Here is a 14,914-nt window from a genome sequence, read left to right as displayed (position 1 = left end):
TGTGTACCATTTACAAAATGCACTTTAGTAACTCATCAAGCTTTCAACAACAGGTTTCAAACCCACAACCTCTAATGCTTAGACGGACAGGTGCACTGAGGCATGGGAACACCATCAACTGCAATTTCACTTCCAAGCCATACACAATTGTGACTTGGAACTATATCACCATTTATTCATGATCACTTGACAAAACCCTGGAATCCCTTTCCTAACACCTCCTCGTGAGGTGTACCTACACCACTTGGTATGCAATGATTCAAGAAGGTAGCTTGCCACCACCTTCTCTAGGGAAATTGGGGATGAGCCATAAATGCTGATCTTGCAAGTGATGCTTGCATCTCACGAATGAATAAAAATAACAAAACTTACCGTTTCCTAGAAATATTTCCTAACAATGTGAAATACTGCTGCTGGTAGCAAAAATAGAATGATCCTTGATGTACTTTTCTTTCTCATTCTTGGGACGTTGGACTAGACAAGCATTTGTTGCAATCCCAAGTTGCCCTGAAAAAGTGGATGCCTGAGCAGTTTAATACAACTCACTGGCTTTCTAGGTTACTTACAGTTAAGAGTAGGCCACATTGTTGTGGGTTTGAAGTCATGTATCGTCCAGACCAGGTAAAAATAGCAAGATGCCCCTCTAAAGGGACACTAGGTGAGCCATTTGGAGTTTTACAATTACTCAGCAGTTTCATAGTCAACTTGTTTCTATACTAGTTTTTGCTTTTTTTAAATAGAAAGGTTAACTTAGTTAAACAAAATATTCCATTATAATAAGAAAGAAAAAAAGTGATTTTACTAGCTTGCATCACTTATTATCGCCAACAGTAATTTCTGGCTATGCTGTTCTTTTAGCACGTGAAAAATTTCAAAAGTCAAAAATATCGTGCTTTATACTGAAAATATAATGACTGCAAACTACAATCATTAATGAACAAAACAGAATAATCAAAACCGTCTTTGCAGGATTAATGAGCTGACATTGCGCTCTCAGGGACCTGGCAGCCTTTAGTCCGGTACTTGTAATCTTTTTTACCCTTATTATTATTGCTACTCCTCACTTTTCCCTATGATATTTGACCACTCCAATATAAACAAGTGTCAGTTCTGCTTATTTGGCTGCCACGTTTTCCCACATCAGTCAATGGATTTTGAAATTCACTGTACGTGGTGCGCTTGATACATTCCTGAAAGATGTGATAGGATACCACATAAATGCAAATGTCAATATACTAAAGCAGAAAAGAGTAACCACACTTTAGACAATAGAATTTAATGCTGTGCAGCAATTTTGCATGATGCACTTAATTCATCGTTTAAAATTGATCCCGCCATTAACGGCCCCAGTGGCATGCTTGTAACCACAGGTATTTCACTTAATACTGTATGGTTCAAAATAAATGCTCCCTCCACATATAGCACAAATTTAATAGTACAGAATGACTAACTGTACTACTCGATCTTTTCCACAATTCAAGGAATAGTTCCAAAAAATGTCCACCATCTTACTGACAACCTCATGATAACATTTGATTTAACTCAAATTACTTCCGATAAATAAAGCCATAAATACTTCTTCAACACCCTTCTCATTTGCATCACAATTAACGGGCAAGAACTTCGCAACCAACATATTTAAAATGTTCCTTTCGAAAATAAATTTGAGCAACTAAATTTCAGAGGACAATTGAAATGCTTTATATCAAAGACTGGACTTGCACTTAACACTCACCATGAGAATTCTCTGCCCTTGCCCTGCCTTCAGTGGTACTGGAGCAGATTTCCAGCCTGATCCTCAATGCCGTGCCTGCTCTTCAGTGTCTGTCCTGTAACTCACTCGCATAGTCTGTCAAACCCCAGAGTGTCATTATTTTTTGCACAGCAGCCTCACAGCAGTTTCATGAAATCTGTGCCCTCATGGCTACTATATTCGACTGGTGAGGTTTTCAACAAGAGACGTTATGACTCAACAAGTGAGAAGTAGAGAGAGCTGGTCAGCCGTGACCAGAAATATTAAAACAGCAAAATACTGCAGGAACAATCAGACTACGCGACTCTGGTCTTTTCATTTGGACAACATAGGGCAGCAAACGGAAAACTTACAGAACAATCATTTTTTTTTTGCAAGCTTGTTATAGCCAATCATTGTGAGTACAACAAAAGATTTCCCTCGCTCCATTTTAAATTGAGTACATTTCACCCTTTCATCACATTCAGTTCCAAATCAGATAATGATTGTTTAACAGCCCCCTTTTAAAAAAAAACGATTATAATACAGGAACTGAGATAGAAACAGCATGGAAACAATGCCCGGAAAAGATGTTTTTAAAAAAACAGCGTGAAAAGTTTTGTAAACGCAAACCCTTCCTGTCGCCCAGAAAAATGCAAGAAATGAAGAGAACTGCTGTCATCACAGCCAGAAGGAATTGAAGCTCGAGTTCAATTAGGTTGTGGCCCCAGGCCAATGGTTCTAAACCTGGATCTGAAAATTTAAAAAAACACACAAAAACATTGTTTGCCTTCAGTCTAACTCGGCAATCTTTTGCACTCCTGCTGATTGAGTAATCAGCTTTGGTTGATAAGTGGCAAGTAACATTTGCACCACAGAAGTGTCAGGCATTGGCCACGTCCAACCATCTGTCCCTGACATTCAATGGCATTACCATCATTGAATTCCCCACTATCAATATCCTGGGGGTGACCATTGGCTAGAAACTGAACTGGACCAGCCATATTTGGCTAAGAGAAGATCAGAAGCTGGGAATTCTATGGTGAGTGAACTCCCCCCCTGACCTCCCAAAGCTCGTCAACCACCTGCAAGGCACAAATTAGGAGTGTAATTGCATTATCTCCACAAACCTGGATGGGGGTAGCTTCAACAACAGTCTGGAGGCTTGGCACCATCCTGGACAAAGCAGGCTGCTTTATTGACATCCCACCCACCACATTAAACATTCGCTCCCTCCACTGATGCAGTGACCGCAAAGTGTACCACACACAAGATGCATCGCAACAACCTGTCAAAACTCATCAAGCTTCTTTCAACAGCACCTTCCAAACCCATGCCCTCTGCCACCTAGAAGGACAAGGGCAGCAAATACATGGGAACACCACCACTTTAAGTCCTGCTCCAAGCCATACACATCCGATTTGGAACAATATCACCATTCCTATACAGTCGCTGGGTCAAAAACCTGGAATTCACTTCCTAAAAGCGGTGTGGGTGATTCTGCACCACATGGACTACAGTGTTTCAAGAAGGCAGCTCAGTGCCATCTTCTCAAGGGCAATTAGGAATGGACAACAAATGCTGGCATTACCAGTGAAGCCTACTGCTGTGGAAGAACTTAAAAACAAAAGTTCCATCCAATGTTTTCCCTCCTGTGATTTCAGACACTCTAACGGAAAAGAGCAGGCTCATTTGTTGATTATCATATGGTAATGAAGGGGCCTCCAACATGGATATGTAGGTAACTGAAAACTGCTTTCAAAGATGAAGAATGTAGCAGGGCATTACAACTCAAACAGCTGAACTATCCACATCATCCAGTCATCAAGTCCTGAAGAAGGGTACCTCATGTCATTCTTCACTTCATTGTTCCAATCCTGTGCCGCGTTTTGTTTCCAAACCCTATGTGTTTCGGCAGGAATATTCAAATCAAGCCAACAAGTGTATTAACAACAAAATGCAGCTGCAACTAGTCTTGAAGAAAATAAGCCATCATGCATGACAACATTTGGGCATATTCATTGTGAAGAAATACATCAACAACAACTTATATTTATTGCTTGCTGGTTTCAGCTTTTCGCATGTTACATGGGATAGCCACAATGCTGGGTGATCACCCTTCATATCAATAATCATTCATTTTTGGATATGGTGTGTTGTTTTACCGTCTGATGCCCTTTCTCTTGTCAACACATCCCATTTATCCAGGCTTGGCCTGGCACCAATATATGCAAGCATGCCTGTATCAGTTATTGTGTTCTTCTGTGGCCAACAGCTCCTGGAGTGGGAGTCGAACCCACAACCTTCTGGCTGAGAGGCAGGAGCATTCCCAACTGTGCCACTCACACTTTAATAACTTTTCTTTATAGAGCACATTTTCTGAAATTATGCATCTCAAGTCTGACTTTGCAGAAACATTTTTATACAAAGTATGACACCGAGCCAATGAGGTAGCACAAGTGAATAGCACTGTGGCTTCACAGCGCCAGGGTCCCAGGTTCGATTCCCCGCTGGGTCACTGTCTGTGTGGGTTTCCTCCGGGTGCTCCAGTTTCCTCCCACAGTCCAAAGGCGGGCAGGTTAGGTGGATTGGCCATGCTAAATTGCCCCTTAGTGTCCAAAAAGGTTAAGAGGGATTATTGGGTTACGGGGGTGGGGTGGAAGTGAGGGCTTAAGTGGGTCGGTGCAGAGTCGATGGGCCAAATGGCCTCTTTCTGCACTGTATGTTCTATACGAGGAGATATTAGAGCAGATGACTAAAAGCTTAATTAAAAAGGTACGTTTCAGGGACCTGGGTACGATTCCCGCTTGAGTCACTGTGTGCACAGTCTGTAGGTTCTCCCCATGGGTTTCCTCCGGGTGCTCCAGTTTCCTCCCACAGGTTCCGAAAGACATGCTTGTTATGTGAATTGGACATTCTGAATTCGCCCTCTGTGTACACGAACAGGTGCCGTAGTGTGGCAACTAGGAGATTTTCACAGTAACTTCATTGCAGTATTAATGTAAGCTCATTTGTGACACTAATAAAGATTATTATTATTTAAAAAGTGCCTTAAGGAGTAGTGAAGTTTAGAGGTGGAGAAGACTTAGGAAGGTTATTGCAGAGCTTCGGGTCTAAACAGCTAAAATGCGGCCACCAATGGTGCAAAATCAGGAATGCTCTAGAGGTCAGATTTAGAGGAGCTCAGATATTCCCCAGGTTTTGGGATTGGAGGAGATTACAGAGATAGGGATGGGAGGGGCCATGGGGGGATTTTAAAGCAAGGATAAGAATCATAAAATCATTGACCAGAAGTCAATGTCGGTCAGTTTGCACAGGTGATAGGTGAACCTTGGCCTGTTTGAGGTATGTGCAGCAGAGTTTATGGAGGGTAAAAGATAGGAGAACAGCCAGGAGTACATTGGAATAGTTGAGTCTAGAGCAGGGGTGGGCAAACTTTTCCGTGCAAGGGCCACATTCAGAAATTCACAATTCACAAAGGGCCGCATAGTATATTAAGTAAAATAATTACTTCACCCGGTTATGATTCTGGGCGCCTCATATAGAACATAGAACAGTACAGCACAGAACAGGCCCTTCGGCCCTCGATGTTGTGCCGAGCAATGATCACCCTACTCAAGTCAACGTATCCACCCTATACCAGTAAGTAACCCAACAGCCCCCCCATTAACCTTAAAAAAAATTAAAAAAAAAAAAAAAAAAAAATTTTTTTTAAATTATTTTATTTATTTTTTTTAATGACTTGGTGGGCCGCAGAAATACCTTTGGCGGGCCGCATGCGGCCCGCGGGCCGTAGTTTGCCCACCCCTGGTCTAGAGGTAACAAAGGTATGAATGAGTGCTTCATCACCACAGCATCTGAGACAAGGGTAAAGTAGGACAATGTTATGGTGGTGGAAATAGGCAGCCTTAGTTATGGCGTGAATGAGGTCAGAAGCCCAGGTCAAATATGAAACCAAGTATGGAAACAGACCATGTGCTAGTGAGATCAGGAATAGGAGAATAGACACGATGAATGCGTGGCTGGAGAGATGGTGAAGGGAGGAATTTAGATTCCTGAAGTAATGGGACTAACTCAGGGGAAGGTGGGACTGTACAAAATGGACTGGTTGCACCCCAGCAGGGCCGGAACCAATATCCTCATAGGGGTATTTGCTAGTGCTGTTGGCGAGGGTTTAAACTACAGTGGTGGGGGGTGGGAAACTATGCGGGGAGACACAAGAGAGGGAAACAAAGATAGAAAGGAATAAGAGAAAAGTAGAAACCAAATGTGGAAGGCAGAGGAAATGAGGGCGAAAAGCAAATAAGGCCATAGTACATAAAAAATGAAAAAACGTTCAAATGACTAGTCCTCAGCCCCGGGGAAATACTCAGGAAATCCGGTAGTAATTGCTACGTTGAGACTTTGGAGGCAGTTTTGACAGCACTTCGGGTTGGGGGCAGGGTCAAGGGAAGTGACGGTTCGGGGGAACCATAGATTTGAGCCAGGGAAGCGAGAAGGATATTTTCGGCATTGGGAGGAGAAGGGAATTAGGACACTAAAAGATTTGTTTCTTGGGGGTCGTTTTGCAGGATTGAAGGAGCTGGGAGCAAAGTATGGGCTGGAGTAGGGGGAAATATTTAGATACATGCAGGTCCGAGACTTTCCCAGAAAGGAGATACAGAGCTTCCCAGTAGAGCCGGTTTCCACATTGCTGGAGGTGGTGAAAGGGATCAAGGCAAAGTGGAAGGAAGAGTTGGGAGAGGGTATGGAGGAGGGGTTCTGGTAGGAGGTGGTCCGGAGGGTGAATGCCTCCACCTCCGGAGGGTGGAACACCTCCTGGTTGGGTGTATGAAGGTGGTGTATAGAACGCAATTAACAAGGGCAAGGATGAGCCGGCTCTTTGAGGGGGTAGAAGATGTATGTGAATGTTGCGGGGGGGGGGGGGGGGGGGGGGGGGGGGGGCTGCAAACCACGTTCATATGTTTGGTCCTATCCAAAGCTGGAGGATTACTGGAAGGAGGTGTTTAGGGTCATCTCTAAAGTGGTGCACGTGAAACTGGACCCAGGCCCTCGGGAGGCCATATTCAGGGTGTCAGACCAGCCAGGAGTGGAAACGGGCACGGAGGCAGATGTTGTAGCCTTCGCCTCGTTGATCGCCCAAAGGCGGATCCTGTTAGGGTGGAGATCAACCTCTCCACCCTGTGCCCTGGCATGGCGGGGGGGGGACCTGCTGGAATTCTTGACGCTTGAAAAGGTCAAATTTGAACTGAGGGGAAGGATGGAGGGATTCTACAATTCATGGGTGTTATTCTTTATGCACTTTCGCGAATTGGATCACATCGAACATTAGGTGGGGTTGGGGGCTGGGAGAGGTAGGGGGAGGGGGACTGTATGTGTTAATAGTGACTATGGGTGATTCCTGATTCCTCTGTCATTTGTTTATGTTAACATGCGGGTTAATGTTTGGGGGTTTGGTGGGAGGATGGGAACGTTGTTATTGATATGGGGATTGACATTACATTCGTTACTGATTACTGTTTATTGGTGGGTATAAATTTGGGAGAAAAATGTGAAAAAGGAGAATAAAAAAACATTTCAAAAAAAGACTAGTCAAAATGCATGGAGCATTCACGATTGGTATACACGATTGCAATTAAGGAGACTTGGCTGCAGAGTGACAAAGGTTGCAAACTGAATATCAAAGGGTATTCAATGTTTGGGAAGAATAGGCAAAAATGGAAAAAAGGTGGGGCGGTGTTGTTAAGGATGAAATCAGTGCAAGGGTGCAAGAGGATATTGGCTCAGAAAACCTAGGTGTAGAATCAGTCTGAGTGCAGCAACAGGGGGCAGAAATCATTAGAGGGAGTTGTCTACAGACCTCTAAACAGTGGCGTGGAATGATACGTATAGTGCCAGTGCAGTAAAGGGTTAACATCTGAAACTATGTGTAAATCAAACACGAGATGGCGTTACTAATTTATTATATATAAGATAGCATCTCTAGGAAATCTGGGAGAAGCTGAAGAGACATCATGAGAGCAGAGTGAGAATTGATTTTAGTACAAGGTCAAGTCATAGTGTAGTTTAATAGTTAGATAGAACATTGACTACTGTACTACAGATTCAGTATTACTAGTTTAGTATCTGTTACTCAGTAAAGTGTGCAAACCTAATCAAAGTTAGTAGTATAAAACAAATTTGTTTTGATTCAAATGTCTTATTTTTATATTCTTTGTCGACACGACATATCTGGCTATCTTGGAGGATAAGGCAAGGAATACAACAATAATGGAAGACATTAAACAGGAAATTCGAGATTCCTGTAACATGGGTTATACAGTAATCATGAATGAATTTACATATAGATTGGGCAAATTAAATTAGTAACAGTATTGTGGCAGATTAATTCCTGAAATGTGTACAAAATGGTTTTTTGGATCAGTAAGTTGAGCAACCAACTGGGGAACATGCTAGGCTTGATTTCGTGTTATGCAATGAGAAGGGGTTATTTAATAATTTCATTGCACCTTGAGGGGATCGCTGCAGGGGGTTGCCCAGAGGTGGCAGCCGTTCATCGACCTCTTCAAAAAAATTTAGGCTGTCAGCAAGGGAGGGGGTAGGAAGAAGGGAGGCATTGGGTCGAGTAAGGACAGGAGAACCAATGGAAGGGGGCTGGGGACAGTGGTACTGCCTGTGCAAGCCATGTTGGCTGGGGTTTGTTACTGGTGGGTGTGTTGGTTATATTGTTTTGTTCTTGTTGAAACCTGATGTTTAAAATTGTTTAAATTATAAATGCCTCAATAAAATATTTTCTTTAAAAAAAATAATCTTGTTTTATGGGGTCCTTTAGGGAACAATGACCAGAACATAATAAAGTTCTTAATTAGGATGAAAAGTGAAGAAGTCCAATCTGAAACTAGATTCCTAAATCTAAACAAAGGAAACTAAGAAGATATGAGATGTGAGTTTGCCAAGATAGACTGGGGAACTTCATTAAAAGACATAATGATGGACAGGCAATGGCTAATATTTAAGGAACAAAGGCATGCATTGAAATGGTTATACATTCCTTTCTACCACAAAAACACAAGAAAAGTGGCCCAACCATGGCTTACAAAAATTGCTTGAAATGTAGCAAGCCTGTGGATTGGGAGAAGCTTAGTATTCAGCAAAGGAGAACAAAGGGATTAAGAGGGGGGAAATAGAGCATGACAGTAAACTTGCAAGTAACATAAAAGTGGATTGTAAAAGTTTTTATAAATATATACAAATAAAAAGATCAGTGTAAAACAAGAGAATTTATACAACAACAGGTTAAAGTCCAACAGGTTTATTTGGAATGACTAGCTTTCATCAGGAGACTCACCTGATGAAGGAACTACGCTCCGAAAGCTCGCGATTCCAATTAACCCTGTACTTTAACCTGGTGTTGTAAGACTTCTTACTGTGCCCACCCCAGTCCAACGCCAGCATCTCCACATCAAGAAAATTTATAATAGAGAATAAGGAAGTGGCAGAGAAATTAAACTACAAGTTCTGTCTTCACAGAGAAAGGCACAAATAACTTGCCACAAATGCTAAGGAATCAACGGGTAATAACGGGCGCGATCTACCCGAATGGGGACACAGTCATGTAGCGCGATATTTGCAGCGTGTTCCCCAGCGCTCGGAGCGCCGGGGAACACCCCGCTATCTAACACCCATCCAAGTAGATCAGGGGCATTAGGGGGGAACGCCCTGAAGAGGCCATACTTAGCCCGGTTATCTACATGGAGGAGCTCCACTCGCAAGAACTCCTCAGTGCAGCAAGCAATCTGGATGCCATTTTTAATTTGCGTCCTGATCTCGAGTCTCCGACGCAATGTCCGAATCCTCCTCCCCCAGCCCCAACTCACTATGAGTCGCCCTTGGGTTCCCCTGCACCCTTCCACGCCCGTCCAGGACACCCCCGAACTGATCACCTCCATGCAAACAATGACAGGTTGGCACCTTGGCAGTGCCAGGGAACCACCCAGGCCAGAGGGCATGCACCTGGGGGCCTCCAAGCCCCCGAGAGACCCCCAGGAGTACCATTCTGTCTGGTCCCCATTTGTGGAGACCAGCACTGAACGGCGCTCGCCCGAGGTCTCCAAGGTGAGGAGGTCAGTTCCCACACCTTGGTTCGATCTCAGGAACGCATTTTAGAGTGAGACTAGCTATCTCACTCAAATACGGAGATTTACCAGAACGTGATTCACCTACAAGGGGCGGGATTCACATTGCGACGTCGCGAGATCGGGTTAGATCTCATGAGGCGTGGCGAGCCGGGTAGATCCAGGAAGTGGGATCTCCCAGCATCTACCAGTCACGTTGCGCCACATTGCTTTTCTGGCGGAATGCGACCGGTAGATCCTGCCTAATATTTACAAGCTACTGATGACACAAAACTTGGTGGGAAGGCGAGTGTTGAGAAAGATATTAAGGAGCTTCAAAGAGATTTAGGCAAGTTGACCAAATATATGGTAGATGTGGTATAATGTGGCTAAATGTGAAGTTACCCATTAGTATGGAGGTGCAGAATGGAGGAGTATTATTTGAATGGTGATAATTGGGAAATGTTACACACAAATACACCTGGGTGTCCAAGTACACTAGTCGCTGAAACCAAGCTTGCAGGTACAGTAGGCTGTTCGCTTTCATTGCAAGAGGATTTGAGTACAGGAGCAAAAATGTCTTATTGCAACTGTACAGACTGATTCCAGGAATGACAGAATTGTCATACGAGGAGAGATCGAGTCAGCTGAGCCTGTACTCACTGGAATTTAGAAGAATGAGAAGGGATCTAATTGAAACATATAAAATGACAGGGCTGGTTAGACTGAATGCAGCAGGGCTGATGTTTCCTCTGGCTGGAGGGTCTTAGACAAGGGGGGTTCGCAGTTATAAGATACGGGGTAGGTTATTTAGGACTGAGACTAGAAGACATTTTTCACTCAGAACGTGTGAACCTATGGAATTTTCTATCACAGAAGGCTGTGGAGGCCAGATCACTGAATATATTGGAGGAGGAAATAGATTTTTGGACTCTAATGGTGTCAAGGGGTTTGGAGAAAGTATTGTGTTGAAATAGAGGATCAGCCATGATCATGTTGAATGGTGGAGCAGTCTCAACGGGCCGAATGACCTACTCCCGCTCCTGTTTTCTAAGCTTTCTAATCTCAGACTTTCACCAGAGAGGGGGATGTAGTCAGTAGCTAGGGACAGGGTTTAAAACAGGGATCAAAAGCAATGGCTTCAGTCTGCCAATATTTAATTGGAAGAAATTTTTGTTCATCGAGTGCTGGATATCAGATAAGTTGCCTGATAATTTAGCAGCAGTGGAGGACTCAAGAAAGATGGTGATGAAGCAGAGTTGAGTATCATCAGTGCACATGAAAACTGATTCTTTGCTTTTAAATGATGTGGCCAGGAGGCAAAATGTAGGTGAGAAACAGGAGGGTGTAAAGGACAGATATTTGAGGAAAACCAGAGTAATGGGAGCAGCAGAAGAAACCATTGCAAGTGATTCTCTGGCTCCAGTTAGATAAGTAAGAGTGGAACCGGGTGAGAACAGTCCCACCCAGATGGACAACAATGGAGAAGTGCTAAAGATGGTGTGGTCAGCCATGTCAAAGATTATAGAAAGGTCAAGAAGGACAAAGAGGGAAAGTTTACCATTGTCACAGTTACAAAGGACATAATTTGTGACTGTGATAAGAACTGTATCATTACAGTGGTGAGGTGGAAACCAGATTGCAGGGATTCAAACCTGAAGTTCCAGGAAAGATGAGAATGGATTTGGGAGGCAGCAACATGTTCAGAGATTGGACTTTGTATGAACACCATGAATAAGTATGGCAGCGCGGTCGCGAAGTGGTTAATACTGCTGCCTCATGGCGTCGAGGTCCCAGGTTCGATCCCGACTCTGGGTCACTGTCTGTGTGGAGTTCGCACATTCTCCCCGTGTTTGCGTGGGTTTCTCCCCCACAACCCAACGATGTGCAGGGTAGGTGGATTAGCCATGCTAAATTGCTCCTTAATTGGAAAAAAAATGAATTGATTACTCTAAATTTATTTTTTAAAAGCAACAAAAAAAAAACAACATGAATAAGATATTAGAGGTACAACCTATTTCATAAAATATTGCAACTCTAAAATACAATTATACTGTGGTGCTAACCGCAAAGTCCATTGACACTTGATCCGTTAGTTGCTCTCAGCTGTGGCAAAAACTTGTGCACTATCATTGACCCCTGTGGACACGGAGATAAGAAAGAAAAATCAACCAGGAATCCTATTGCTCCTCATTTTTATTTAGTGACCCACTGCTAGAAAGAGCACAAATATGAATGCTAGGCAAGTGGAGAATTGGGATCAGCTATGATGCTTTGCACAGTGGAATAGCCCATTCATGAATTATGTCAGGTACCAGGCAGAGACTGACAGCAAGACAACAGCATCTTAGAGAAGTTATGTTGAACTTTTATAAAGCTCTGTTTCGGCTGCAACTAGATTATGACAGGTTTAGGTTATGACAGGTTTAGATAAGTAGACAAAGAAAAGCTTTTTTCATGAAAGAAAATGGTACAAGGATTAGGGGGGCAGAGATTTAAAGTTTTGTGCGCAGGATGTGGGGAGCAGAAGGTGGAGGAAGAACTTTCTTATGCAGCAAGTGAGAACTTATTGCTGAAAGGTCTGGTAGAAACAGAGATGATCGATGATTTCAAAGGAAATTGGATAGCGACTCGAGGGAAATAGACTTTGTGGACTTTAGGGGGAATAGGACTGACTGGATCTCTCGAAGGAGTAATGGCGCAGTCTCAACTTGTTAAATGGCCTCCTTCTGTACCACAAAGGCTCCATAACTAGCAAAGGAGGCAGTACCTTCAGAGAATGAAGGAAGAAATGACAGCATGGATATATTTTATGGCAAAAACAGGTCGAGTTGACTCCAAGATGAATCTGGGAATGGTAAACATTTGACACTTAATAAATAACAATATAATTGCAACAAACAAGGTAAATTAACCGCTGTTTCCAGATCAGTATGGTAAAATACAACATGCTAAAACGGTAGCTGCACACTGAGGCAGAGTACAGAATGGCAGAGAGGTGGACCTCAAAGAAATTCCCGTACTAGCTGAAAATTCCAAATTCTCCCTCTGTGTACCCGAACAGGCGCCGGAATGTGGCGACTCAGGGCTTTTCACAGTAACTTCATTGCAGTGTTAATATCAGCCTACTTGTGACAATAAAAGATTATTATTTTAAAACGGAGTTGCAAAATGACTGGAGAAACTCGGGATAGTCAGTTTAATCATCCAGAACCCTCCCAAATCATACCTCTCACTTTGCATCAAGTTTCTTAAAGGTCTGCGTAAAGCTTGACTGAAACATTTCAAATATCTCCTAGCTTCAAAGGTTCACGTGCCAGAAGCAGTGAAGGTTCAGCACTTTTGTTACGATGGTGAGCACAAATAGACCGATTGAATTGCATCAATGGTGAGGTAGAGATTAGAGCCAGTGCAATGTGGAAGGCAACCCGAACAGAAACATTTGAGCTACACATTTGAGCAAACCCATTGTAAGCTATGTGTGGTGCCTCCGGGCTAACCCTGAACTGAGCCCCAGGAAGAAACAAGAGGGAGAATTCAGTTTCCTTACTCTCTCAAGGGTATTGAATCAAAATTAAATATAAAACTCATCCAGAATTTGAACAAAGAACATGGAAAATACATTCTTGAACTCTGTCCAAACAGGGACTTTCCTCAATACAAAGGCTCAGTAGTTTAGAGAAGCAGCTGCTTGCTCCAACTCAGAATCTATTTTGCTAACTATTAAACAGAATCCAAATTCCAATGGTCTAAGACAGACATGCATGCCCAGAAGAAAAGACTTGTGCAATTTCCGAGACTTGTTTATGCTGAACATACCCTTCGTTGTTTTAGTTGGAAAAGCAGGCCAGTCCAACCCTCTATCTGAAAGTGATCCATCAAATAGCCAGAGAATTGTATGACACAGCCCAGTTGAATAATGATCCTTCACCTCTAGAACCTAGGATCAAATCACGTCTAGACTAATGGAATGAAAATCTGCCCTCTCTGCATCTGCAAGAATATTAACTGAAATTAAATTGAAACAGTCTTAAATTCAGTTACCGATAGCTGAAAGCTCACAGCACAAATTAGCACTAAAAGTTTTAACACAGGGATCACAGTGGCATGATTAACTGAGCAGACCCGAAAAGCTAGACAACCTTAGCTGCTTTTATATTCCACAACATCCATGTTAATGGTACTGCCTCTGGCGCACACATCCCACAAAGTCTGCTGCAACTTAAATATAAACTTGGCAAATTCTGAGGAGTGTATATTTCAGTTGTAGCCAGCTGCGCAACATCAGCACAGTGGGAGTTATACAGCCACTAACACAGGTCTTAGTGCATTATAAAGCCAGCTTAAATTCAATTGATGATCTCCTGACTTGCAGGAGATGCATCACCAACTCTTATCTTTGGGTGATAACTTGTGTTGGTGAGCATAGATATGGGGATGAAGATTCCCATAGCCCAAATATTTGTGCTCTGCAGGGTTCAAGCTCAAATTCTGAATGGTCATCATTGGATTGTCAGAAAAAACTGGGATGATTACAAAATATGATATTGGATAACAGCTCAGACACACAGTATCGCTCACTTCCCAATCAAACATTCAACATTGACATGGTTCCCCCACTCATGCCGGTGGCAGGATACATGCATGCTAATTTTCCACAGATCCTGTACGCAGTGCCTATTTTCTATCCAGTGTCCCTAAATGTTGGATAAATTTTTTAAAACTTTGGCCATTCAAAACATCCCACATCAAGTATAGAAATGTGACGGTGATGGCAATGAAGGTCATAAGCCAGTATGGCAAATTGCACAATTTACTGAATTTGGTCATTAGTACAAGAACAAATTACATCGAGACCTACAAGATTGTTGCAAGACCAGATATTTGCCCAACTACCTTCATGTATACAACTTGGATGAAATATCAGGGGAGGATACTTTAATGTCCATCGCTGAAGTGTCTCGAAGGTATCAACATTGCCCAAGCAGGCAACATTCTGACAGACGCAAGTGCCAAACATGCCATGTGGTGAGCACTATCGCCGCGTTAACTGGACCAAACCCAGGAA

The 14,914-nt window shown here is 43.0% G+C and overlaps 1 protein-coding gene across 4 annotated transcripts in view; it reads right to left on the bottom strand.

Moving 5' to 3' along the window:
• The window catches only part of LOC119952060 (protein Shroom4-like), a 192,753-nt gene that overhangs the window by 111,418 nt on the left and 66,421 nt on the right, over positions 1–14,914 (bottom strand). The window contains exon 1 of one of the 4 annotated variants that reach the window (XM_038775577.1): positions 3,578–3,642. The exons of 2 other annotated variants lie outside the window; for them this stretch is intronic. In XM_038775577.1, the coding sequence (XP_038631505.1) occupies positions 3,578–3,582 (5 nt within the window). In that variant the 5' untranslated portion in view covers positions 3,583–3,642. Of the gene's footprint in view, positions 1–1,735; positions 1,958–3,577; positions 3,643–14,914 lie in introns of those variants that run through there. One more of the 4 variants, XM_038775578.1, reaches the window with a different exon arrangement.

This window comes from Scyliorhinus canicula, chromosome 17 (assembly GCF_902713615.1).
Source record: "Scyliorhinus canicula chromosome 17, sScyCan1.1, whole genome shotgun sequence".
Classification (NCBI taxonomy): Eukaryota; Metazoa; Chordata; class Chondrichthyes; order Carcharhiniformes; family Scyliorhinidae; genus Scyliorhinus; species Scyliorhinus canicula.
Note: the sequence above shows the minus strand (reverse complement) of the source record. Positions and strands in the feature narration are given on the sequence as shown.